Source organism: Pagrus major, chromosome 22, assembly GCF_040436345.1.
Source record: "Pagrus major chromosome 22, Pma_NU_1.0".
Taxonomy (NCBI): domain Eukaryota; kingdom Metazoa; phylum Chordata; class Actinopteri; order Spariformes; family Sparidae; genus Pagrus; species Pagrus major.
In genome coordinates this window covers 28,825,291-28,850,973 of record NC_133236.1, presented here as the reverse complement: position 1 = coordinate 28,850,973, position 25,683 = coordinate 28,825,291, and the positions used below count along the sequence as shown (strand labels likewise).

Below are 25,683 nucleotides of genomic sequence, written 5' to 3'. Positions count from 1 at the left end.
ATAATCTAGGGGCTAAAAACAATAAAACATGGACTCATCACTCCAATCTGAATTTTAATCCATCAGTTGGACCAAAGTGAAACACAGGACAGTTTGGTGTCTTCGCTCCCAGACTAAGTTGACTAACTACCCAAAAGCCTGTTATGTAAAATGGCTTTGGTTGGTGCACAACAAATGAAGGGGAGAGTCCCTACATGTTGTGCTAAACTGCCGTCTGCCAACATGCCAGACCATTTTAGGACAACACTCCCTGTTAAATCAGTGGAGTTTAATAATGCACTGGTCTCATGGCCCCAAGAGACAAGTATTAAAACTTAATTTTCTGCTTAATGTTTTGGTAATACACTTCAAGTCCCTGGAGCTAGAGGAGCCAGATTAAAGTAGGCTAGCACTTTGATATTACTAACTCTCAGCACATACGCAGTTAGCCGTGGTGATAGCTATCTAGGCTACTGATGTCCATGGGGCAGGCAGAGCAGAGTAGACACACTGAACCACTTATCAACATGTGATGAACAACTCATTATATCACAAACCCCTGTCCTGACCTGACAATACATACATGTGGATAAAAATACCGTCTGTGTGCCTCACTCTGCTTGTAAAATGTGTGTGTCTGCAGGTGTGTGTCAATTTCACATGTGTATAGCCACAACAATGTGAGTCACAACTCGAGCTGCATGACGTAAAAAACATTTTTCTTGCACAAACATATTTTCTTACATCTGAATCTGACTTGTAGGCCAGGTCATCTCTGCAGCACTACAGTGCGTCATTATAAAGCTGTTATGTCACATATTTATCTTTATCCAAAAATTGCAGCTTTTGCAATTCGGATGATCCACTTGGTCATATTGTGATTTCAATATAATTTGAAAAAAAAAGGGTAAAAATGCTCAAAAATAGTCAGAGACAGAAACAAAGTGGTAGTGACATTGAGAGATACTCAAGAGAAACATAAAAAAATAATAAAAATGAAGATACGCAAAAATGTCAAATAAATCTCCATTTTTTTCTTTCTTTAACTTGAAATTTTTCAGACTAGTACTTTACACAAAATCCAACATTTTTCAACAATTTTTAAGATAATGGAGATGGAAACATTTCTTAAAACAGAAAATACTAAGCTATCTGCTCATCAAGTACACCAAGAATACATTTTGCTCAGGTGTAAACACAATTTATTACCATTACCTATTGGTGTTGCCAATTCTTAGCTTTACAAAAAATCAATAAAAACAATAGTGATCTTAAAATCGAGCAGAAACTTGAACTTTCATTAGATAACTATTAGGTATGCTCAATTAGGGATTTGCTGAACATCAGTCCAAAAGACAAAGATATTCTATTTAAAATGACATAAAACAAGATGCATTTTTTTTGCATCAACAATTTTTTAAAATTGTTGTCGATTAATCTTTTGTCTATGAACCGCATGATTGATTGGGTAATTGTTTCAGCTGTAGAAAGAGGCAGGGGGCATCGCTCAGTAAAGGTCAGGAAGGTAATGGAAAGGAAACAGAGAAAAAACATAAAAGGTCACAGAGAAAAATATAAGATGAAGCAATTAGAGATGCACCAATCTGACACTGATATCAGATAACCATCCAATACTCAAATAGCTGGACTGGGTATCAGTGACAATGTGGCCGGTCTTCAGTTCAATTCTACATTCACACCTACGTGCCTATTTGCAATAAACATTTACAAAGAGTTTTGATTCTTGTTTCTTTTAAATGATTTGGCAACGTGTGTGTATACTTCTTGTGTGGATTGTGATTTAATTCATTACCAGTTTGCTACTGTTTTTAAAAGGGAATTTGAATTAAAATTCCTGTTAATTTTGAATATTTTTACCAAGTTTCTTGTGCATGGTTAGTATTTTTGTTATAATAAGTAGCAATTCAGAAAATGTGTATCTATGTATTTATTGTTATAGGTGTTGTTATATATATATATATATATATATATATACACATATATATATATATATATACACATATATATATATATATATATATATATATATATATATATATATATATACATAGGTATTGCCACTGGATTGTAACTAAGACTAAATGGATCAGTTAATCCCTGATGGTAATATGGAAATGACTCAAAACAGAAAGGACCTGAAATCATCCCAACGCTACTTAAATGTGAATTACGTCTCTCAAAATGTGGCGTACTATTAAAAAAAAATGTGATCAGAGCCAATTTGATACAATTACCAAAAATGCACAGCTTTAAACAGGCAAATTAACATGAAAACATTTACAGTGGGCTGTGCTGAATATAGCACAGTTATCTGTGTTTTTCACATGTAATAGAGGGTTTATCCATGACTACTGTGAGGTGCAAATATTTTCTGATTTATTGGAATTTTAATTAGATTGGATTTTAAAAAAAACATTGGGATATTAAATGGCCTAATGTATCCCAGATCTTCCACTGAGTAGGTGTGGTGGACCACAAAGCTGTTATGTTTCAGTCCCACTATGGTCTAAATGGTCTATAATGGTCTAAATGGTTTTAAAAAGGTCTCTGACAGCAGAGAGAAAACACTGTCGCCTTATTTTCAGTGGAAAACAGTGGAAACATATCAGTGTTGATTATCAGCAAATACTCTCCACAACAATCTAATTTTTGAGTAACACAAACAGCAGCTACATCTTTCACGTGTCGGTGGTGTACTGTACCTCCATAGCCAGGGCAGCAGTTTGCTGGTCGTAATGGTTCAACATGTTGGGCATGAAGGTGGAGTTGTAGGGCAGCCCCTGGCACATGCGCAGGGTGATGGGCTCACAGGTGAACAGACTGTGGCTGCCCGCAGCCGCATCCATGGGGATGGCAACGCACACCGTCAACATGGACACCGACAGCACCCACATGAGATCCATGACTGGTCCGTACAGCAGGAGAAAAGAAAGACCCGGGGACGTCTGGTTAGGACGAGGGACTGAGCCCGGTTAGCATCTGGCTCGTTCAACAGGAAAGGGAAATCACAAGGCTTAGGGAGCGGTCCGGGACTGTCTGGTAGTCTCTTCCTCCTCTGAGCTCACAGTGTCTGGGTTGGGCGGCATAATCCATGGTTGAAGCTGGCTGCATCCATCACCGTGGGGATTCCGGTCAGCGGCAGCAGTGCGTCACAAGACCCCCATCACCTGAGGGACGCTGTGGTCCTTTAAGATGGCTCGCACTCCTCCCTCTCCGCCTCGGCGGACAGCGATGATGCTTCGGAGGAATATGGACGACAACCACGAACAGAGATGATGTTCAGCCTGTGAGCCGAGAAGTAAAAGCATGAAATTTTAAAATGTATATTTGGTATCAGGTCAGAAACAGTAGGTAGGTAATCTATAGTGTTTGTGTGTGGTTTAACTAATTACAGACTGCATCTGAAAAACACACAAAAGGCTGTTTGAAGAGGGGCTGGTAGGCCTAATGGCTTTTTCAGGTCACTAACTGTGGTGGGTGGATTGTGTAGATGAATGATAACATTACCAGACTTAATTACCAGGTAACGTGTCATACTAGTGCCTAGTAACAACATTAAATAAAACACACACATATTCACCGCTGTACCTAAACATTTACATGCACGTTTACAGCTGTTCTGGTGGTTTTATTGAAGACTACTAGTTTCCAATGACTTGAGTGGTGTGACTTTAATGTGTTTGTTTGTGGACTAAGGAACAGCACATGTTTACTGAGATGATTTATATACACACATGTATACGTACACTTGACTTATCACATGAATCATGTGTAATAAACAACAACAACAACAACAAACCGAAAGAAGTCACAAAGAACAACTTCTCAGACAATCTTAAATGTGGTTACAATAAAGGACATTTCGTCATTCTCCTAATTTGAGCTCATACATCAAATACATAGTAAAAGTATGACTTCCTCCTCGTCATCATTTAGCTCATTATTTAAGCCTTGTGTTTTTAACTGAGCCTTTTTTACATAATGGAAACGGCTTCATTTACATGACGGCACACACCCAAAAACATCCTTTTATTCACTGACACGCAAAACACGAGACTTGAACATTATTTGATTAATGTAAACGCGACGTCGGTGCGTCCGTTAGCCCACCTGAGCGCCCCTGTGGCCGGGCTCCTCCCGCACTGCGAGCGGGCTCCTCCCGCACCGTGAGCGGCTCCTCCCGCACTGTGGCCGGGCTCCTCCCGCACTGTGGCCGGGCTCCTCCCGCACTGCGAGCGGGGCTCCTCCCGCACTGCGAGCGGGCTCCTCCCGCACCGTGGCTCCCGGCAGCGGACTCACAAATTAATTGCCGCTCATGAATGTGACTGTTAGCTGACTGTGTCACGGCTCGTCACGGCTCGTCTCGACGGAGAAACACGGTGATATTAAAACGGAGAGAAATGTCAGGCGACGCAGCGCAGACAAAAGATGACGGTTAGTTAAATGGTGTAACCGGGGCATGTGCAGCCTGCGTGCCGGTGTTACCATTCACCGAGCCGAGCCGAGCCGGGCCGAGCCGGGCGGCAGCGGAGGTGGGTGCCCGTTAGAAACGCGCCGGTTATAAATGAAAGCTAACCCGGTTTAATTAAAGCCAACTTTACCTGAATGTTGCGCCGAGTATTCACGTGTAGCGACGCGGTCTCCGCCGCTCCTCCGCCCGGTAACAATGAGTGATCGTCCCTCCGGCAGCAGCAGCAGCAGCAGTCCTCCTCCGCCCGGCTCCTCCCGCCTCCTCCCGGCTCCTCTGTCCTCCTCCTCCCGGCCGCCGTCCCTCCCCGAGATGGAGCGTCAAGGCGGCGCCATTTTGAAAGGAGCTTCCGGTCAAAACTTTCAACATAAAAGCAGCACCAACGGTCGCGCTGAAACCAGCCGGATCAGGGGTCGGAAACTACGTCCCCCTTTTTTCCACTGGTCAGAAAACCCGCTAAGATCTGGCTGTTGTGTGCAATACATTCACACGCAAACACGCTAAATTCTGCCATTATGGCGCGTTATTAACATCCGGTGGTGGTGCCTAAATAAAGAAGGAATTTGGGATGCGGTCTAATAAGGACGTTTTATTACTGGACACAGTGTTGGAGGTGGAGCCCCGTTCATTCATATGAATTATATTATTATAATATGTATCTTATTCCTGGCTGTGAGAATACCTGGATCGCCAACCGAGCCGGCTAACTTCCGGTTTAGCGCCCGGCTAACTTAAATGGGGATAAGTTAATTTAATCACGCGGCTCTTCTACGCTTTCCAGATGTTATTGGACCGATGGCTCTAATTCTGACAGTGACATGGGTCATGTTTCGGGGGTTGTGATGCTCAAAATACTTTATCCACCGTTTTACAGACGCTTCTTTCAAGATGGGTCTGTTGTTGTTTTCTCTTCCGGTTCCGGCGCATTCGTGACGTAAAACCGGAAAACGTAACATTTCAGATAAAAGTCAGAGGGGCTGTGCTGAATCGTGGCAGACATTGTGATATCGTCAAATATCGTATCGTTGTCCAAAGAATCGATAAAATATAGTATCGTGATGAAACTTGTGATTTACACCCCTAGTAAAACTACAATAAAATATTAATTGCAGGGCATTTTTTCTGCAAAAAACGTACTTTTGCTTTGTTGCTTTACGTTATGTGTGTAATAATATAGCAAAAACACAAAATAACTTTTCCTTTAACAGATGTGACAGAATTACTTTGAAGGCCCGGCGGCTCGTCTCCGGTCCCGCTCAGTCTGTGTGACTTGCCGCAGCTCTCCTCTTTTTTTCTTCACAGCAGGTTTTCTGTGTTCGTTGCGCGCGACCGCCCATCCCAGAGCGAGCAGGCTTTCAGCTTTTGAATGAAAAACTTCTCTGACTGGTGGGACGCAGAGAAAACTGAAGAAAAAAAACAGGCCCAAAGTGTTTCATCAGGAGACCTACAGCAGCGGGTTTACACTTAAATGATACAGAAGATTATTACATTGATTCCATTAAAAAGCTATGAACAAAATAATTACTATTATCATCATCATTATCATTATTGTCATTATAATTATCATTATTATTATTATTATTATTATTACTAGGGGTGTAAATCACAAGTTTCATCACGATACGATATTATATTGATTTTTGGACAACGATACGATATTTGCTGATGTCACAAAGTCCGCCACGATGAATTGATGTTTTCACTTTGCATCAATGCTATTCCGGATCGATGTATCGTTACACCCCTAATTTTTACTACTACCACCACTACTAAAGATAAAAAGGCCTAATAATAATTACATTTATTTAATGTTTTGGAAAATAAATACAATCATTTCAAATGTCTTGGAAATTTGGCAAAGTTTATATTAAAAATGATAAACGATACATAAGAATATAATTTTCTGACACCAAAATTTTACTCCAAATATCCTCAAAATGTGTGCCGATGTATCCGAGCTGGAAACGTATTATCCTGCAGTATCAGCGTGAGAGACAGATGGTCTGTACAGCAGTTGCAGTGTCAGGCCTTCTGCACTGCATTTGTCATCATTAGAGCCAGTGACGCCGGCACACACTCCACACTGCACACACTCCACTGTGGTTTGCTTTGCAGCAACCCCTACTGTGTGTGACAAGCTGTGACAGCCAGTCCATGTAAGGAGAGTACACTCACTGTTACTATGGAAACAAGTAAACTGTGCAAGGGAAAGAGAAGAAGAAGAAGAAGAAGAAGAAGAAAAAGAAGAAGAAGAAGAAGAGTTGGCTGCACGGACACAAAGGCCAGCAGGAGTTTAGAGCGTCAGTGTGTATAGAAGTTGGATTTATTTTCTTGTGCCAGCAGAGGAGACGTGACGGTGAGTTAAATACCAGAGGAGCGTGTTGTTCAGCTCTGAGCAGGCATGTTAACTCTACAAACACTGCAGACTCAGCTTCTCCTTTTATCAGATACAGAATTAACAGCAGAGGTGCTTTGTTCAACATTATCAGTTGGCATTATTTATAAAACATCATTTTAAGTGAGATCAAAGCTGGTATGTTATGTAGCTCAATAATTCAGACTGAACGTAGCTCTGCTGTGGAAGTAATGAGACGACGCTGCGGGCTGCACATCCACCTAAACTGTGAATTAAGTTTTGTTCTGTGTGTTTTAGTGCATCTCCTTCACGCAGCTGTTACTCAAAGATGCCACTTGCACCGAGGTCGTCTGCGAGCTCTGCCAAGCTGCAGACCACCCTGAGCTCCTGGACTCCTCTGAACCACACGCTGTCCAACAACAAGGTCACGTCTACTCACCTATCCTGAGTCACTACTATCAGCCACAAATGTGATATTGATAGTCATGATACTGTATACTCAGATTCTTTACTGACACGTACTACAGCCTCAATTTAATGCTGATCGCTCTTCAGCAAACCAGACCATCAGCGAGAAGATTGGCTATTTCTATATTGTTATTTTAGATATTCTTAATGCCTGTCATCAGGTCTGAGTTTGACTCATCCTGGTCAGATAAGTCATTAAATGAAAACTATTCTTTTAGTGTTGAGGTTGAATTAAGGGGTCTCAGAGCCTGAGGAAGGAAGCTGCTCTGTAGCCTGGTGGCACGGCACTAAAACAAAATGTACTTTCTTTCATCATTGTCATAATTTGTCTTAAAATTAGAGTTTCTGTGGTAGCTTGAAGTACAAGTGGTAGTACCACAATGTAAAATTACTCAATTTCGAGGAAAGTTCCTACATTCAAAATCCTACTCATCTAAATTTTATTTAAAAAAATGTTCTTAAAGTGTCAAAAGTAGGCTAAAAGTACTCGTTATGCAGTAAAATAGGGCCTGTGACTGACATATTACTAAATATGACATTACTAGATTGTTAATACTAATGCAGGAATGTGTAAGTAGCATTTTATTGTTGTAGCTGCTCAAGATGTAGATAGTTTTATAAAAGGTAAAACATGTCAGAAAACAGTGTTTTAATGAAATGTAGTGCTGCAGAGATGTTTGGCTTGTTCTCCAGATGTTATAACACATGTCACATTATCATGATTCTACTAGTTTTTCAATGACACTGATGTAAAATGTAATCACACATAATAATCATGAATTATGTCGCAATTCCAATATCACTTTTCTGACCATATCGTGCGTCCCTATATTGCACCTTTAAAATCAGCTAGTCTGGTGCAGTGGTTCCCAACCTGGAGGTCAAGATCAATCTGACGGGTCATCTGATAATTAAACGGGCGGGAAAGAAGAAACAAAGATGTTGTTTTTAGGACTGTTCTGTTATTCCACATGCTCATCGTCACTTCCGACTACAGTCTCATGTGATAACTAACCTTTATCACTACTACTTTTCTTCTTCAGGTGTTTGCAGAGAGACGAAGCCTTCTGGCAAAGTGGGTAAGTTTAAAGCAGATGAATAAAGAAAACACTTGATGCACTGAGCTGTGTCGACCACAAATAAATCTCTGGTGGTCGCTACAAACCTCACCATGTGCTCTGTGGAGTCCGTTCAGCTGAAAGGGTTCTGCTCTGAGGTGTCTTTGTCAGTTTGACAGGTGGTCTGACAGTCAGAGGAGGGCGGTGCTGCAGGACCTGGTGCTGAGCTGTTCCTCAGAGCAGCTGATGTTCCTGAGCCTCAGTGTGAGCAGACGGCTCCCCCTGCAGGCTGCAGACTTCACCTGCATGCTGCCCAGAGCCCTCTGCCTGTACATCTTCTCCTTCCTGGACCCACGCAGCCTCTGTCGATGTGCTCGGGTACACACACTCAGCATGATACATATATGTAGTCAACACAGAAGACTCAAATATCACTGAGCAGCTGTGGAGTCTGTGAAAGTCACTCTTTCTTTTGTTTTTAACCCTCTGTGGGCAGGTGAGCTGGCACTGGAGGAGCATAGTAGAACTGGACCAGCTGTGGATGCCGAAGTGTCTAAGGCTCGGCTGGTGCATCCACTTCTCCCCCACACCGTTGGAGCAGGGCGTCTGGAAGAGACTCTACATCCAGACTGTGCAGGAGCTGCGACTCACCTCACTGCAGGTCAGGAGGTCACATCCAGAATGAGTTGAAACATGATTCAGAACGGGGCAGCTACATTAAAATTAATGATGAAACGCCCATAAAAAGTCCACTGTCCACCTCCAGACCTCCTCATCCCAGCAGCAGTTTGCAGTCCCACATGTATCAGCCATCAGCAGTACACATGAAGACCCGTCAGAACTGGACGTCCTCGGGGAGGAACATCCAGCATCCAGCACCCTGCCACTTAGAAACATCTCCAAGAAGAGGTGTCAGACTGCACCGCCACCATGGAGAGACTCTGACAGACATCCTAAAGACACACTACGCTTCAACTACTTGGACAACCTGGACCCCACAGAACCAGTCCACCAAGGGTAAGACTGCAGGGAAATCAGAACGCTCAGACCACAGTGACATAAGGCCTGTATTCAGAAACTGTGCCTTTAAACACGCCCTCTGCCGCAACCCCAGCACGGCCGTGGTTACAAAAACACCCACCGAAAATAGAAACTTGGCGGGCGGTGCCTGCTCAGGCCTGTGAGAGCCGACCAATCAGAGCAGACTGGGCTTTTTGACAGGGCGTGTTAAAGAGACAGGCACTAAAACACAGTTCTTTGTTTTCAGAACACATAATATGGGACCTTTTTATAAAAACAAGGAAAAAAATAAATCCATGTTACCTTTACTGAACAACATCATGTTATTAACAGGACTGGATGAGGAACACTGCATTAGCACCCATAAAACTGAATATTATAAATCCTCCTTTAGCTAAAAGTAGGAGTATTTTTTGTGGAGTTTGACAGACTCGTCTTTTTCTGCAGTGGAAAACAAGAGAAATCAGACAATTTTCACACCACCCCTGTCTGAGTTTAGACATTCAGATGCAAACCTCAGTCTGTAGTCGACATCTAAAATATGAGTCTTTTGAGTGAGAAATATTGTTCCTCCAGCAGGTGCTGTGTTCCCACTGACACTTACATACAGTCATTATAGCCACATACTGCTGTCTGAAAAGAAAACACTCGTGACAGCAGCACTGCAGTCTGATGGAGGCTCACGTCGTCTCCAGTTCTTCCTACATTTCTTTTTTTTAAGGAGAAGGAAGAGAAAAACTTTCGTCTTCGGGCTCAGGCAGATTTTACCTTTATGTTCCTGCACATCACAGCTGCATTTCTTCCTCCTTCTTCGCTCCCATTTTAAGCAAACATCAGGTAAATATAACATTTTTCGACAGGGACTCTGTACCTGTGTATATTCTCACATAGAGAACGAGCCAAGAGACACAAGAGAAACAGCTTGTGTTTCTGATATTGTGACTCCTTTTATTAGATTATAGAAAAAGAAAAGACAACTGAGTGAGAAGTTATTGGACTCGTTAGTTATTGGCTCTACGTAATTAATCCCTGACAACAGGAAAATAACATCTCTGAAGGTAAAAGATGAAACGTTGCTGAGCACTTTGTTTGTAGTCCAGATGTTTGACCCACTCACATTTCCTTCTTATTGGCATCTCCTCTAATTTCTTCTTCAGCAGCTTTTATTTTATACCTTTATCATATTATTACTTCCTTTATTGTAGTTTTTAATTACACATTAGTTACTTTCATTTTCCAAAGAAATGTGGATGTGGAAATAACTCAACTAAAAAACTAACCCTAACCCACTTACCCTAAAGATATACATATAAAATAAACTTGATATTTGAGTGTGTGCCCTGATGAATCACCTGCTCGCTGACTCTCTGCAGGCAGATGAACACCAGAGCCTCCACCTGCTGCAGTAACACGTGGAAGCCAGACGACGGGAGCAGGAAGTCGCTGTCTGGGGCGAATTACAAACTACGCAAAGCCAAATCGCTGGTAAATCACGCTCCATTCATCATCGCCGCCATAACCCCGCTGTGACTGTGACCTCCTTGTCTGAATCAAAGGGAGCTGATAAACGTGCGCTCTCTCTGGAGACTGTGCAACCAGCAGGCATCATGCATTATGGAGCAGCGTTTACACAGAGATACATGTTAATGATGAGCTGCTCAGAGAGGGGAGGTGACAGGGGGGGAGGCCAAATTATGCTGATGATGAGGGTTTTAGGGAGGGAGGGGGGAGGAGAGGGTGAGACAGAGGACACTGTGGCATTCAATATTCCAGGTTTGGTGAAATCAAGATTTATTTTCCTGCCTGGATACAGGAACACTTGGAATAATGTTGAATTTACTATATTTTCAGTTTTTTAAACAGTTCTCAAGGAATTTTTGTCTTTCTGTTCCTCAGATGTTCCTCAGCTCCAACTCTAGACCCCAACATCCTCCTCCTCCTCCTTCTCCTCCTCCTCCTCCTCCTCCTCCTCCTCCTCCTCCTCCTCCTCCTCATCATCATGATACCCAGTGTCGACCCTCCTGGGCGACTCGCAGTCATGACCACCTCGTCACCAAGGAGACAGCCAGCAGCGGGCCTCACCTGGCCCGGTGTAATGCCGGGATTCGTCCGGGACCGGCGAGGTCGGCGGTGCCTCGGCTGAGCGTGGAGGCGCTCAGGGCGTCCCAGCGTTCACACCGGAGCGCTCCCAGTGAGTAATCCCAGTTAACTCCGTTCCTCTGAGCTGAACATGATGTAACCACACAGCAAGACGTGTATTCAGGACAAATCGTCAGTTTGAAATGACTGATTCTGCAAGAAAGTTGCACTCTTTGTGCCGTTTGTGACCCTGTTAGAGATGTTTTATCTTTTGTTACAAGTGAAATGATTTACTCTGAAAATGTTTTTTTTTTTTTAAGCAATGCATTGAATGACCAGGACATCTATTTGACAAATATATAAAAAAAAGTTGGAGTTATTTAGATCCTACACTTAAAGTGGTATCTCCACCAGACTGACACGTTAAAGGTCTTGTTGAGTACGACTGCAAATGTGGAAAAGTTGTGTAAATTAGTACATTAGTAGTGCATTTATTTTGTAAGCGAGTGACAGAGAGACCGCAGGATGGATCTCGATGATGTAATGTATTTATATGTGATTTTATATGTGATATATGTGATCGGACCGGACTGTATATCTGTTCGCTGATGGTCTCGTTTGCTGTTACAGGTCATTTATAATCATCAGAGGAATCAAGAGACTGTTTCATAAACACTTAAAGGTTCCTCACAGTCACTTTAATAAAACTGTTGACACGGAGAGATTTGAGAATTTATGTAATTTGGGTGAGCTGACCCTTTAAATAATGTTAAGATGTTCTGAACTATCAGCACTGTTGGAATACGTTGACCAATAACGTGCAAAAAACACAGTGATCATTTCTATCACTAACAGGTACACCACTGTTTGAAGTTCAGCTCTGGACTGTGCCGTCGTCACACACATGAGACGTGGAGTGAAGAACATTGTCCACATCAGGAAGTCGTCAGAACCACAGCTCCGGGACAAGATTCAAGCCCCAGCACCTACATATAATGCTTCTGACACTGAGTGGAAGTCACTGCGGAAATGACTAAAGGTCTCAATCATTCATAACTTCAGAGGGCTTCACACTTATGCATTTTTCTAAGTATCACAATCAATGTTTTTAAATCTGATTGCTGATTAAATAAATCACATTTTTTTAAGTTTAATTCTAACATGCGATACTTTGGCTTGGATGCAGAAAGAAGTCTGTGAAGGAACTTTTAACGTAAGTTATCAGATAAACGTAGTGGAGTAAAAAGTATGAAGTAGCAGCAAAATGAAAATACTTAAGTACTAGTACGTCATACCAGTCCTCTGGTACAGTACTTGAGTTTACTAGTTTTAAGATGTGTTAAACACAGAAGAAAACTTTACAGGGTCCTGTTAAGTTTTAGAATAAATAAACTCTGAGCTCAGGTGTTTTTGATTTCAAGCTCGTACAAACGTACAAAAAGACAAAGGAAACAAACGTCTGTATAAGAAATGTACCACCTTTATTATCCAATTCACACATCCCCATTCAATATGCAATACAAAGCCAAAGCAATTTATATAAACAGTGAGTCTGAACTCTGAACATATCAAACAATAACTGTCAGTTTAAGACAAAAAAAGAAACAAACTGATTCTGTCTCAGTATTCAACACATCTCTGATTGAACACACAGTAGCATATCTCGGGCAAAGAGGGAAGAGCGTCGTGTACATCAATCATGTGACACTTCAGTCAGATATGAAATATCCGTATCATACGTACACCTCGCTCCGAGTCTCGTCCATGCACAGTTTTCACTCATTGCATATAAAACATTGCATTCAATGTACGGCTCACACACACGTATATATTACTAAATACAAGAGGATCAAAAACATAAACAGACTTAATGAATAATGAACGGTAGATACCTGACTTGTTAATTTAATGTGTTAATGAGTATGGTTCATTATGTGTATGGCTTGTGGATGAAATAAAAGTATTTCTGTGCTGAAACATAAAAATACTGTCTTCACAGGTTAAGGCTTTAAGACCATGTCGTGCTCCACGATGAGTGATGACAGTTTATTATTATAACGTTAGATGTCAAATTTAGGAAAGTCTTTACAGCTGATCCAAGTATTTAGTAGTCGTTTCCTTTTAGTACGCACTCTCTTACTCACGGCCCTTTACAGAGTAAACACAGTAAAAAAAAAAAAAAAAAAGAGCCACAATTCAACTTAAAGCTGCGTCACAACCGTCACAGGATGACGAGATTGTCTGACCTCGTGAGAAAGTTAGTTTGAGTACGTTAGGAGCTGCTGAAGGATCATCTGTGTGTTGGTGTTAGAAGAATGAGGGAGGATATCGGTTATACACGACAGATATCCATACTGGTTATGATCAGTGACGATGATTATTATCACAAGAGGTGAAAGCAAACAGTCGTTAGTCATTTCCGTCAGGTCTGAGGCTATGAAATGATCCGGTGTGTAGTTCGATGTGTAGAAGGATTAATAAACTAAAACTGTTATAAAAACTTGTTTATCATTTATTCAAAATGTAAGATTTTTTGGCCTTTTCTTCTAGAGAAATACATTTTCCGTTTAATGCCGAAGCCACGATAAAGTCACTTAAAACAGGGAGAAACACGCGACAAACAATCCAACATTTGGTGTGTTGATTTAATTTTAGTCTTTCATCATCGTGGCCTTTTTCAAAGCTTAAGAACAAACTGGATCTTACTGGATGTGCAAAGTAAGTTTGATGTTCACAGTGGATTTATTTTAACAGTTGCACAAGGTCGGAGTCTGAAAACAATAAAGACAAATACAGAAAACATCCTAATGGTTTTAGCAATACATACATCAAACCAATCAATCCCTCATGTGCTCATAATATTTAGCCCTTCACTGCAACACAAAAAAAAAGTCCACCTTTAACATCGATTGATTTCATATTCTGTCATTAAAGTGAAAACACAGAAACAACTTCACTTGTTTTAATACACGCTGAACTTTCACTGCGATATAAACGAAAAACCTGTGAATTTAAAATGTTCAAAAAAAGATTTATTGTTTCAAAAAAACAAGTTGGACTTGACTAAAAAGCTGTACACTCGACTAATTCCATTGTCAAATAAAAGATTGAAAGAGATTGATTAAAGGACATTTTTATGCTGCCTTGTTCATTTTATGTCCAAGTGCTGCTCGCAAAGCTCCGTTATATAAGGCTGATAGGTTTCCATCATTTGTGCTTCGACAGCTGTTAACAGTAGAGGCAATTCATGTGATGCTTTCAGATTTTTTGCAAAGTAGAAGAAGAAGAAGAAGGTAGATGTTCTGCAGGTTTCAATAGCTTGGAGGGAATGACTATGCAAATACACACAAGTATTAACATCGAGTCTTTTTAAATAATGTAAACATATACATCTTATTTGAGGTCAGAGCAGTGATCCTCTTCATATCTATTTATATAAAAAAAAGAATTACTGGAGCATCGTCCGGATGTTCTTCGGAGTGGACTCGTCGTTCAGGTGTTTTGTGGTAAATCTGAGGAGAAACAGAGTGAATGTGAGCGAGACTGTGAACAACAAGGCAGTCTGAAGAATCACAGCACGCATCTCTTCTCACCGCTAACAAAGAGGCTCCACTCATTCAGTTACAAACAATGGCCCAAATCATTCATTTCTCTACATTTTGACAAAGAACAAAGTAAAATAAAAGTGTTTTCTTGAGAAATATCTCATCAGTGTGAAAACAAAGAGGGAGAATACAGGCTTTCCTTTTAATGAACTGGATTATATCGTAAAATACAACATTTACTGAAAAACACAACAGGCTGGGCAGAATGGAGGAATAAAATGTGTTTTTAGTGGAAGCGATTGATGAAAGTCTAACACTGGCAACCCAACACAGAAACACTCCTCACACGATCCGAAGTCGATTGAATGTAACCTACTTGAGGGCGTTCAGGAGGCCTTCTACGTTGTCTGCCGGCTGGTCCTTCAGGACTTTTATGCAGCCTTTCATCTGAGGAGAAATGAACAGACTGCGAATGAGAGCGCGGCATCACAAAACAAATCTACAGTGACGCTGTTTCGATATGTGTGCAGCAGTGTCAGAGTGTGTGTGTGTGTGTGTGTGTGTGTGTCTCACGTCTATCTTTGAGGACTTGTTGAAGGCGCCGTTGGGGTGGACGTGGTCATAAAGAATGATGACTCCGACCATGACCCTCATGCAAAACAAGAGCGTGTCCTCGCTGCTGAAACGACTCGAATATTCCCTAAAAACACAGACAGAGGGAGAGTAACGGGATAAGAAAAGGAAGGAACCTTGAAATGAGAAAGACTGAAGTCTCGTTTAGAAGAAACATTATTTGTTGGATGAAATCACGTGAGAGTGTGAATGTCTTCTGTAGCGTTTACACTTCTGGGTTTCTACACTAAACGCCTCCATTTCAAGGGCTTCACAGACTCAAAGTGTTGTCTTGAAATTCATGGCCTCAACTTGTCATGAGCAAGTTTCATTTACTGTCTCACTTAAAGAGGTCGTATTCTCCTTTTTGGGTTTTACCTTTCCTTTATTGTGTCCATGACAAAGTGTGTCTGTGTGTATCAGTACTCACGGTGTCTCCAGCATGACTTTACAGACGCTGGCCATGGTGCTGAGACAGTCTGTCGTGTTCTCCAGTGGAAGAGTCTTGTTCTACAGAGACAGACACATAAAACAACAGTTTATTGATCAATATGAATATTGATTATGTAATAATTCATTGATGATATGTTTTCTGACGCAACAAAGGAAATAAGAAAAATGGGGCTAACTAAGCAATTAAGTGCGACTCATTTTAGCTTCCTCGTCTAAATATGTAGCGCACAGCCAGCTGAGAGGTTCGAGCCACAGCGTGACAGTGGATGGACTTTACGTTTCATTGAAATTAGAAATATATTAGGAATTAGCGACACTGTAAAAACAGTTGCTGTGTGGGTACTCTGTCATGTTGCCAGCGATGCAGTGGAAACATTCTCACCTCTGTCACGAAGTTTGTGGTTGCGTTGCTGAGTGTTTTCAGCATGGGTGTGGCTTCAGCGTAGAACAGAGACATCCGGTTGGCCATCTCATTGTTGACTTCACTCTCAATGTCCAACTGTTGGTGCAGAAACAATCAGAGATAAGCAGATAAACAATGTCAGCGTGGGAGAGCTTTTCAACCACATCTCGCTCGAAGCGTCATCCAGACACTGCTGCACAACACTTACAAGTAGTTCTTTGAACTATTACTCCATTTTTAATACGTCAGTACTCCAAATGTGATCAGTCGGGCTTATTTCTGGACTCTGTAGATTAATCTAACCAACACAACAACATGCAGACAACTTCAAGGTTCCCTCTCTTTTCTACAGATCTTTTTCCAGGACTTTTCCAGGACATCTTCAGTGACGATCTAGCTGGTACGACAGACAGGGAGCTAATATGTTCCTTAATTAATCAATTTATAACCCCAATGTCTTTTTCTCTTGTGAATTACAGTTTATTATCCACGGCTGCCTGGACATCAATAACTGAACAGCATGAACACCAGTAACAAAGGGCTGCTGGAAGTTTTGCTTTCATCAAGGTCAATAGTGAATATACAAAAGAAAAAATAAGACAAGTCTCTTAAAACGAACAACTCACTGGTTTCCTTTTAAGAATAATCTACGTTTTTATAAATAATATACAGTATACTACTAACACTGTACTGTATTGTGTAGTTTTGGGGAGTTTAAATAATGTTTCAGGACAACACAAGATTTTCCAGGACATTTTGCTTTTTCTCTCATTTTCCACCGGAAAACTGGTCAACTGTTTTCCAGGTTTTCCAGGACACGTGGGAACCCTGAACTCACGTTCATGTTGTTTATCCGGTTTCGACTGATGGTTCTTCTGTAGTAGCTGAAGTCGTTCTGGATGGCAGGAATTCTCATCTGAAGGAAAACAAGACAACAATCAAAAGGGTGATGAGGGCAGAGTGTGTGTGTCTGTGATAGTGTTACTGAGACAGCTCGGCAGACCTTCAGCTCGTCAAAGCGCAGAGTGAAGTGGAGGATCTCAGCAAACTGTTTGGCCAGTGCCTGCTCCCTCTCCAGGTGCTGAGTGGGCGTGAAGGGCGGACATGTCAGGCACTCCAGTAGACTCTGCAGGGCCTCCTCTGCAGAAACACACACACAGAAAAGAAGTGAGCTGCTGTGTAGGAACCTTTTTCAGTTCCTCTTCAGAATTTATTTGAGCGTGCGTATTTTGACCGAGGAGAAGAAAAAACACGAACACTTAATTTTCTACTAATTTTAACTTCCTTATAGCATAAAATTACTTGTAAAGCAACAACTTCATATTGAAAATATCCTCTAGAGCTGGACGTAGGCAAGCTGAAGGTTTTGTTCCTCTAAAACTTAACTATATTATTCACTTGGCTTTGGCATAGAAGCTACTTTAAATGTTACAAAATGACACACACAAAAAAAGAAAGAAAACAACCCGAGTGATGGAAAAGATACAGTTCTTGAAATGAAATACTTCTGCCACTGATGATGAGCTAAGACCAGACCTTTACTTCTACACTGTGAACACACCTAGTCTGAGAGAGAAACTGTAGAACTTCTTGAGTTTGATGACCAGCGGGCACACGGAGTTCCAGGCTCGCTCCTGCTGCATGAAGTCGTTCGGGTTTTGAATTGCCTGGAAAGAACGAAGCAAACAGAAGAAAACGTGAGACAATTATCCACAATTAAGAGCCGTGGTGATCGTCGACATCCAGCACCGATGTGGTTCCTCACATCTCTGATCTCCTGGCCGGCTCCTTTGTACGCCTGCAGACCCGTCAGGATGCTCTCAGAATCCTGGAGGACCGAGTTCACCTGGTTCCACACCTCACGCTCTCCTTCTGTCGGCTGTGCATCTGACACACAAACACAGAACACACGCACACACAGACGCATACAAAATCACACACACACACACACACACAACAGGACAATAGTTAGCTAAGCTACTGCAGCAGTCAATGTCAGTACACACATTTCAGGACTGATTATTCTTGTCTTTTCACATCAAGATTCAATTTGCGAGGGGTTCGTTAGTTTAGCAGATTTAACTCCACATATAGTCTAATTTTCTTGTCTTAATGTTACTCTGTGACTTGATGTGAAAAGGCTTTAATTAAATAACTAATGACTGTGTTTTTAATGACTGGGGCGGGTGTGCTGAGTGTTTTTGTCACTAAAAAAATAACTCAAACTTTCTCTTTTTTGAGAGGACGAGTACAAAAACATTCAGCACACTGAACTGTGTTGGGGTCAAAGCTACGAGCATCATTTCACTTCAGTGGATATGTTTTAGCTTCCAGCACATACAGCACATCCACATGAGTCCATCAACAGTCAGACACCAAAATCAGCTGCCACGTGCGTCCAGAGTGATGCCTTTAATTTGAACTGCAAACCAAACGTTGGTAAGTACTGAGGAGGCTGGAGCTGTCTGTAAAACAACGAAAGCACTCTGCTGTAGACCGAAAGGCTCCAGACACATAATCAAGTATCCATAATGTATCTTGACGTCTGTAACTGAATACACTGGAGCTGGCTGCATTTACTGCATCGTGCCTTCAGCTCAAAGACGTCTCGTTTCTCTCGTAACACAGATTTAAAACAAATCTATAGCAATATTTGGAGACGGACTGTAAAGGAACTACTATGGTTTGTATGATGAATATACAGTATGAGCTGAAAAACGATATGTAAAATATGCTACATGTTTCTGCAGGGCAGTCTGTCCAAAGCCTGCTGGAGCGAGCTCTTGGATGGACATGAAGCTACAGCAGGTCCTGTTTACAGAGACATGTGCAATGAAGTTTGTATAAAGTGACAATATTCATGAGATTAAACTGATTGTATACATTTTTTGGGAAGTCTCTGATTAAAATAAACAGGACTCTTCTGCACTCAGCCATGCCTGCGACCTACAGAGAAGTGGACCCTTTGTTTCGTATTTCCTGCATGGTCTTGATAAGGACGTCTATATTTTTATTGCTCTGCAGATCCCATATATCTCACATTCAGGACATATTTTATATACTGTACATACAACAAATAATCCTGATGTTTCTGCAGGAAGCTAAAGATTCTCAGGCTTCGGCTATCAGCTCTAACAGCTCTAAATATAGAGCATCAGTGACATTAAAAACTCTGTGCCTCGGGTCTGTTTTGAATTTCAAAACTCTCCCACTGCCATCATTTCCTCTTTGCTGAATAAACAAAGCCTGAGGTTGGCTGTATTGTGAGACTGGCTGAAATGCCACTGTGGAGGCGTGTTAGGTTTTTGTTGTAGAAAAAGGACAAAGCAGATTTATTAGCTGGGTTAACAATGAGCCAACTTGTCTGTTTAATGTGAACATTAGGAAGCAGAGCAATAAATAGATGATTTAATATCTTATTGCGGTGATGAAGGTTTTCTATTTTAACAGCAGTCACAAACAATGAAAATGATCGCTATAAATCACAGGATTATGCAGGAAGAGAAACAAGAAGGAACTGTAACATAATGCACCTGATAATGTGTTAGTAATTACATTATGCCAGGTACATATATGTATCACATGTGTCATATTATAAGCAGGCAGACATGCAGACAAGTTAGTAGAGGTCAAAGGTCAGCTCTATTTTTCTTCAGCTTGGCGTGAAGTGAATGGATTTTAAAAGTTTACTGAAATCAATCATCAATTCTGCTAAATTCAAAAAGGGGGAAGGTTGACGATACAATAGTTGAATAGTCTGACCCCTGACCAGTCAGAGCAGCTAAAGAGACGCTCGAGGAAAAATGACTCAGGGATGTAGAGGAGGGGAGAGGCAGAGGGACAGATAGGCACAAGCTGAGCTCACTTTCAAAGTCAAGGAAAAAGTTTGGCCCCTGTTCAAGCTCTGTGCAAGTGAGCACTTTTAACAGGTTCCCCATTTGGTTTCTGCAAGAGAGAGAGAAGAGAAAGAGAAAGGAAGAAAAGTATTGGTGATGTTAAAAGTCATCAATAAGTTATCAGGCAGATCAGAGCTGAGAGAGCAGAAGGTCGTGACCGAGTGAAAGACAAAGGAGAGGGGGGAAAAAAGAGTGCAGGCGAAGAGGAGAGGAGCATAAGCAGACTCCTTCAGGGGATCGTCATCAGGAGCACAGACCTGCTGACAGAAAGGAAACACAGCTGAGCAGGTTACCCTCCCTCCCCCCTCCCAACATCTCTCTCTCCATCCATCTTTGTTCCACTCCGCTGCCAGACTTACTTTCAAAGTCCAGGAAAAAGTGTGGATAGTTCTCTATTTCCCTTGTTAGGACTTTTAGCAGGTTACCCATTCCAGCAAACCTGATGGTCAAAATACAGCAGTGAAAAACAGACATAAAAAAATACATGAGCACACATGTTTGCATTCAATCATGACATCACCTTTTATACCTAATCGTGGAAGATTTGCGTTTATTTATGAACAACACAAGGCAAGTTAAAATGTGCATTATACTAGTAGAGTTCACACTGTGCACATGTTTGCATGTTTTACGTGTTTTTGCTGGTCAGGAAAGAGGCTGAGCTACGTTTCCTCCCGAGGCTCCGACCCAATCTCTCTGCTCTTTTGGATTGAGGCCTTTTCTAAACGTGGCCAAACACGGGGATGTAGTCTTAAATGGCAGTTACACGCTATAAAGGTTTTATTGGAGGCGAGAGGCAGTGGGTAGGTAGCAATTTCCAGGGAAAAGTCTACCTCCTCAGCCATGGAGGGTGGTCACACACTCTGTAATCACAGCGGGGCTTAAAATGTACTGTAGCATGACATGAGGCCATGATTACGGTAAAAAAGGGGGGATGTTATAGTGTATCATGGGGATGCAAATGGGAATAGCATAACCTTGCTGGGTTCAAAAGACTTAATCCGAGGTTACATTCATGTTGTTATCTGAAAGTTTGAAATAAAGAAACTGCAGCTATGATCTGTACAACTGATACTCGACTTTAAATCAATCAGAGTCAGTCTATTAAGGACATGAAGTTGCAGATTCTTACTGTGTGAAGAAACTAGAAGGACGCAGTTTTTCTCACACAGATACAACTTCTTTAGATTTTTAGAAGTCATAGTGTGAAGAGACAACAAAAGAGAGCCTGTGCTGCAGTGTGCACATGATAATCATACTGCATTTATCCGCACAGCCTCCAGCAAATTGATAACTATTCTCAACCATGGCATTCACTCCTCATCTACCCTTCATAAATTCATACACCAGTGACAATTCGGATATAAACAGTCTGCATTGTTTTTTTTTTTTATTGTAACCCTTATAATGTATGTGATTATCAAGTCCATGCAGCCATGATTGCGTCTGTTGTTCAAATACTGGGTTGCACCAGAGGGGGGCAGTGCTGGTTCACATTTAGTTTTCACTAACAAAGATTAAAGCTGCACTGTAATGGTGTCATGTTGGTACATGTGCTGCAGAAGTCTAGTTTTCTAGAGGAACCCTGACCTGCGGCTATGATAACTTCCTCAACAGATTCACCTGGATTTATCTGCAGCCAGCTCAGGTTATTCTACCCTCAGGCATCCTTAATCCACTAAAACTGGCAGCCAGTTCGATCAGAGGAACTATCCAAGCACATGTCAGCAACATCTAAAAAAGGGACAGTTACTTTCTCTGAGAGACAAAAGACCATGTGACAAAAGCTTTCCAGTGTAATCTAATGCAATCCTTGGTTTAACATGCTATTCAGTCAGGGTATTTAAGTGATTTTCATTTGTTACAGAAAGCGTGTCAGAGAAAAAACCCCCCACCATCATCTCCAAGCTTTAAAGAGGTCATATAATGCTAATTTTCAGGTTCATGCTTTTATTTGGGGGTCCTCGTAGAATAGGTTTACAATAGGTTCTCGCCTCTGTTCGATCTTTGTTGAGCGTTGCACATGCGCATTGCTTAACGGGCAGGATGTAGCCAATCAGAGGCAGAGTAGGGCGGGTCATGTCTAGCAAGGTAGTGTGATCTAAAATAATGCAGCTACAGCAGTAGCAACTGTTTGTCTGCTGACTGACTGGACTGTAATTATTTTATAATAAATATATATATATATATATATATATATATATAGGGGTTTCAGGAGCAGTGTTTTCTGTGGGAGAGAGTAACTATCTTTGGTGAGGACTTTTTCCACTTTGCAGACATTTACATTCACAAAAATGCGTCATAACACAACAAAGCAAAGGCAGAAACCCAAAAAGCAGAATATGACCTCTTTAAAGAAATGCCTTAAGGAAAATCTCTCCTTACTGTAACACTGTTGGATATCATTAATTTGTCATTTCCTACGTGACACCAGAACTGCTTTTAACAACTTCCAGAGAACAATATTTATGGCTGAGGTTTGTTGGTGTGTGTGTGAGTGTGTGTGTGTGTGTGTGTGCGTCTGGGCGTGCACATATTAACATAGTTTGCGAGCCAACTAGTTTGTGAACACTGGGGAGTGTCTATGATTGCGGTGATGTCACTCAAAATGTAGCTGCATTGCATTCTGGTATGCTCATGGCTACTGTTCACAAAGAAAGCAACGATTCAGAGCAACCCTCGTTTAGATCTGAACAAGACACGTGTAACATCCGTCTCCAGATCAAGTGAAGACGAGACAATTCCTTAAATTAGCTGCCAACTTTTCCGCTGACAAACCTTCAATAAATTAAAGACAACAAGGCAAATCTCCTGACATGTATCAACCCAACACTATGGATGATAAACAGATTTAACAAGGAGAAAAATGAGGCACTCTAATTGTTGCCACTGCCCATCACTTCTGTGCCAGACAAGCTGCATAAAAAACATGCTTAAACAAGCTCATTTTTTATTAAACGGAGACTTTTACACAAGCAAAACTGACAATGTGTATGCAAATCCATGCCTCCTGTAATATCCTGTGACAGTCATTGTAACCAGAAGCTAAGTGTGTGTTTTATTTCCCCCCCTCGAGGCAAACAAACCAGCTGCAGCAGCTTTTTCCACAAGTTCTTGTCTCTCAAGAAGCCGAGGTGGAAATGAAACAAACAGCTCCATACAAGATGAAATAAAATGGACATGCACAGTTATATCTCTTTCCTTATTAAGATCTACATTCTGTTCTCCTCATCATCTCCTGTGTATTTACTTGATTCAAAGGGACATTTACGGTTGTAACAATAGTTTCTACCTGGAGTAAGGAGTTTCTCACTGCAGACGTTTTTACTTGACACAGCAGGAAGAGTACAGGTGTAACTAATAACATTAACAAGGGCTACTCATCCCTTACCATCTTAACGTCGTGATTCAAAAGGCTCCCCACCAGAGAGCACAATTGAGCGGCGTGTCCCCTCCGAGTTGCCGTAGGGCAAGAGTTGTTGTTTTTTGTGATATGCGGGGAGAGGAAATGAAAAGTATGTTGCTGCTCAGTGCACTAACATTACGTCTCCATGTCCCGTTTATTATTTTATCATTAAACCAGCTCAGTTAGGCGGACCCAAAACACTCAGTTAAATTTGTGGCAGTAGTGTTTCTTTTCCCGCAGGCCGCTGTTTCTCTCAGTCGTGACGTTTTTAATACAGTTTTCTTAGCTTAGCTTCCTTGGCTATTCAATCAGTGTTGTTTTATGCATATGAGGATGAACAAAGCTGAGTTACGGACATGTGGTGCGGAGATGACGACTTTTAAACGCTTTTAAACCTGGCACAGGGATGTATGTCGGTGTCAACGGGAGATAGTTTCCTCTGCAGGGTGAGACAGTTGGAGATTCATGTCAGAGCAACGGTGCGAAACAGCGGCGGCTACAGTGGTGAGCTAATACGCATCTGCTGCCTTACGACAACGCTCCATCACAATGTTTCACTGTAGTCATCGTCATATGCCGATTTTGCATCGCAGACATCGCCCAACCCGACCAGAAAACTGGACCTGCAACACCTAAGTGAAATGCAGTCAAAATGTCTCTTGTGATCTGTTGTAACCAAAACAGGTCAAGCCTTGGTAAAGACTGGATTTGTACAGTGTGACAGATGAGGTCTAACCAGGTCTCATCTCTCAGAAAGGTAGATAAACGCAGAAAATACTTGACAGAAACACTTACTCAAGGCTAAGATGTGATGCTATGTCCATCTTTTACATCCTGCTCACAATCAGTAACAGCCCTTTATCAATCCATGCACTGTGTTGGATTAAATCAGATTCTTTTGTTTTTGTTTTACAAAGATTTGGACAGACATTTTTTGGGTTTGTTGTTCATGAAAGAACTAAGTCAAATCAAAACCAGGTCACATGATAGGAGTTAGTGCTATTAACAGCTTTCAAATACTGACTGGACAAAAACAGAGTGAGAGAGACCTGAAAGTGCAGGAGTGACAAAGCATGAGAGTGTGCAGAGAGAGGAAACTTAACTTCATTTGGTGCTTATGTAATGTAATTCTGTATAACTCGATGGGTGCAGCTGCAGACTAGAGCCTGTCAGGCAGGTTGAATGCACGTTCAGTAAAACCTGCATCATTATGATACAAACATCTTGTTCAGGCTGCTCCACATCATTAACACGGTGACTCATGGTATTTAGCAGTATGCGGATATGCATTTTCTGTCCCAGTGGAAATCAATCATTCACATCTCCTGAAGAGAAGCAAAACGTGCTCTCTGTTACATGACACTTTCCCATCTGCATGCTTCAGTCTTAATACCAGACAAGGAAGGAAAAAGTACGCAGGGAATTTCCTCGTCTGCTCCGTTCCTCTTTCACAACCACTTATCTATACTGCCTGGACTGAAAGTGTGGAAACTGACTTTCCTCTTTACCATAGTATTTATAATCAGCTGACAGGGGTTAAAATAAAGTGGAATAGCACGTATAGCATACCGAAAAAAGGGATTTTTTGGTGAAGAATGTGCTGAGGGTGAAACTACAAACCCTATTTCCGAGATAAAAAGATTCCCCTTTATGTCCTTCACAAGAAAAAAGAAGCGATGGTGGCTATCTTTGTCACAGGGACAAAAACTCACAAGAAACAAGAAATACAAATCCATTACTTAACACAAAATCTGAGGTTTAAAATCCCCCAAGATGTCCAAACGGTGTTGAAGCAAACGTCAGACTTTTTATAACCCTGTCAGTCTACTTGTCCATCGAGCTCAATGACCTGCCTTTCATTTTTACTTTTGAAGTGCCACAAGTTGTTCTCGGTGACACAAACAGACAGAAACTCCCCC

General features: G+C 41.5%; 3 protein-coding genes across 4 annotated transcripts in view; 1 reads left to right on the top strand and 2 right to left on the bottom strand.

Annotated features, from left to right (window-relative positions):
• Positions 1-4,661, bottom strand: part of fzd3a (frizzled class receptor 3a) — a 33,650-nt gene extending 28,989 nt beyond the window's left edge. Inside the window, exons 1-2 of the mRNA XM_073493000.1 lie at positions 4,602-4,661; positions 2,703-3,284 (exon numbers count right to left, since the gene is read on the bottom strand). Coding sequence (XP_073349101.1) covers positions 2,703-2,903 — 201 coding nt within the window. The 5' untranslated portion in view covers positions 2,904-3,284; positions 4,602-4,661. The remainder of the gene's footprint in view (positions 1-2,702; positions 3,285-4,601) is intronic.
• Positions 4,662-7,146: 2,485 nt separating this feature from the next.
• fbxo16 (F-box protein 16) lies at positions 7,147-12,357 on the top strand. Its single transcript, XM_073493530.1, has 8 exons — positions 7,147-7,248; positions 8,336-8,371; positions 8,522-8,728; positions 8,847-9,011; positions 9,117-9,367; positions 10,759-10,855; positions 11,267-11,561; positions 12,305-12,357. The coding sequence occupies exons 1-8, from the start codon at positions 7,153-7,155 to the stop codon at positions 12,355-12,357; spliced, it is 1,200 nt and encodes a 399-aa protein (XP_073349631.1). The 5' UTR covers positions 7,147-7,152.
• A 550-nt stretch (positions 12,358-12,907) lies between these two features.
• The window catches only part of fam49a (family with sequence similarity 49 member A), a 35,038-nt gene continuing 22,262 nt past the window's right edge, over positions 12,908-25,683 (bottom strand). Inside the window, exons 3-12 of one of the 2 annotated variants that reach the window (XM_073493187.1) lie at positions 20,718-20,797; positions 18,228-18,349; positions 18,024-18,129; positions 17,466-17,602; positions 17,301-17,378; positions 16,442-16,558; positions 16,037-16,116; positions 15,568-15,694; positions 15,371-15,441; positions 12,908-14,961 (exon numbers count right to left, since the gene is read on the bottom strand). In XM_073493187.1, the coding sequence (XP_073349288.1) occupies positions 14,898-14,961; positions 15,371-15,441; positions 15,568-15,694; positions 16,037-16,116; positions 16,442-16,558; positions 17,301-17,378; positions 17,466-17,602; positions 18,024-18,129; positions 18,228-18,349; positions 20,718-20,787 (972 nt within the window). In that variant the 5' untranslated portion in view covers positions 20,788-20,797 and the 3' untranslated portion in view covers positions 12,908-14,897. Of the gene's footprint in view, positions 14,962-15,370; positions 15,442-15,567; positions 15,695-16,036; positions 16,117-16,441; positions 16,559-17,300; positions 17,379-17,465; positions 17,603-18,023; positions 18,130-18,227; positions 18,350-20,327; positions 20,416-20,717; positions 20,798-25,683 lie in introns of those variants that run through there. The other variant, XM_073493188.1, reaches the window with a different exon arrangement.

Bases quoted from the DNA above. Each gene is read 5' to 3' on its own strand.
- fbxo16 (XM_073493530.1), top strand. From the start codon at position 7,153: ATGCCACTTGCACCGAGGTCGTCTGCGAGCTCTGCCAAGCTGCAGACC. The intron at 8,729-8,846 runs GTACACACACTC...CTCTGTGGGCAG, and splicing joins GCCTCTGTCGATGTGCTCGG to GTGAGCTGGCACTGGAGGAG. The intron at 9,368-10,758 runs GTAAGACTGCAG...GATGAACACCAG, and splicing joins ACAGAACCAGTCCACCAAGG to AGCCTCCACCTGCTGCAGTA.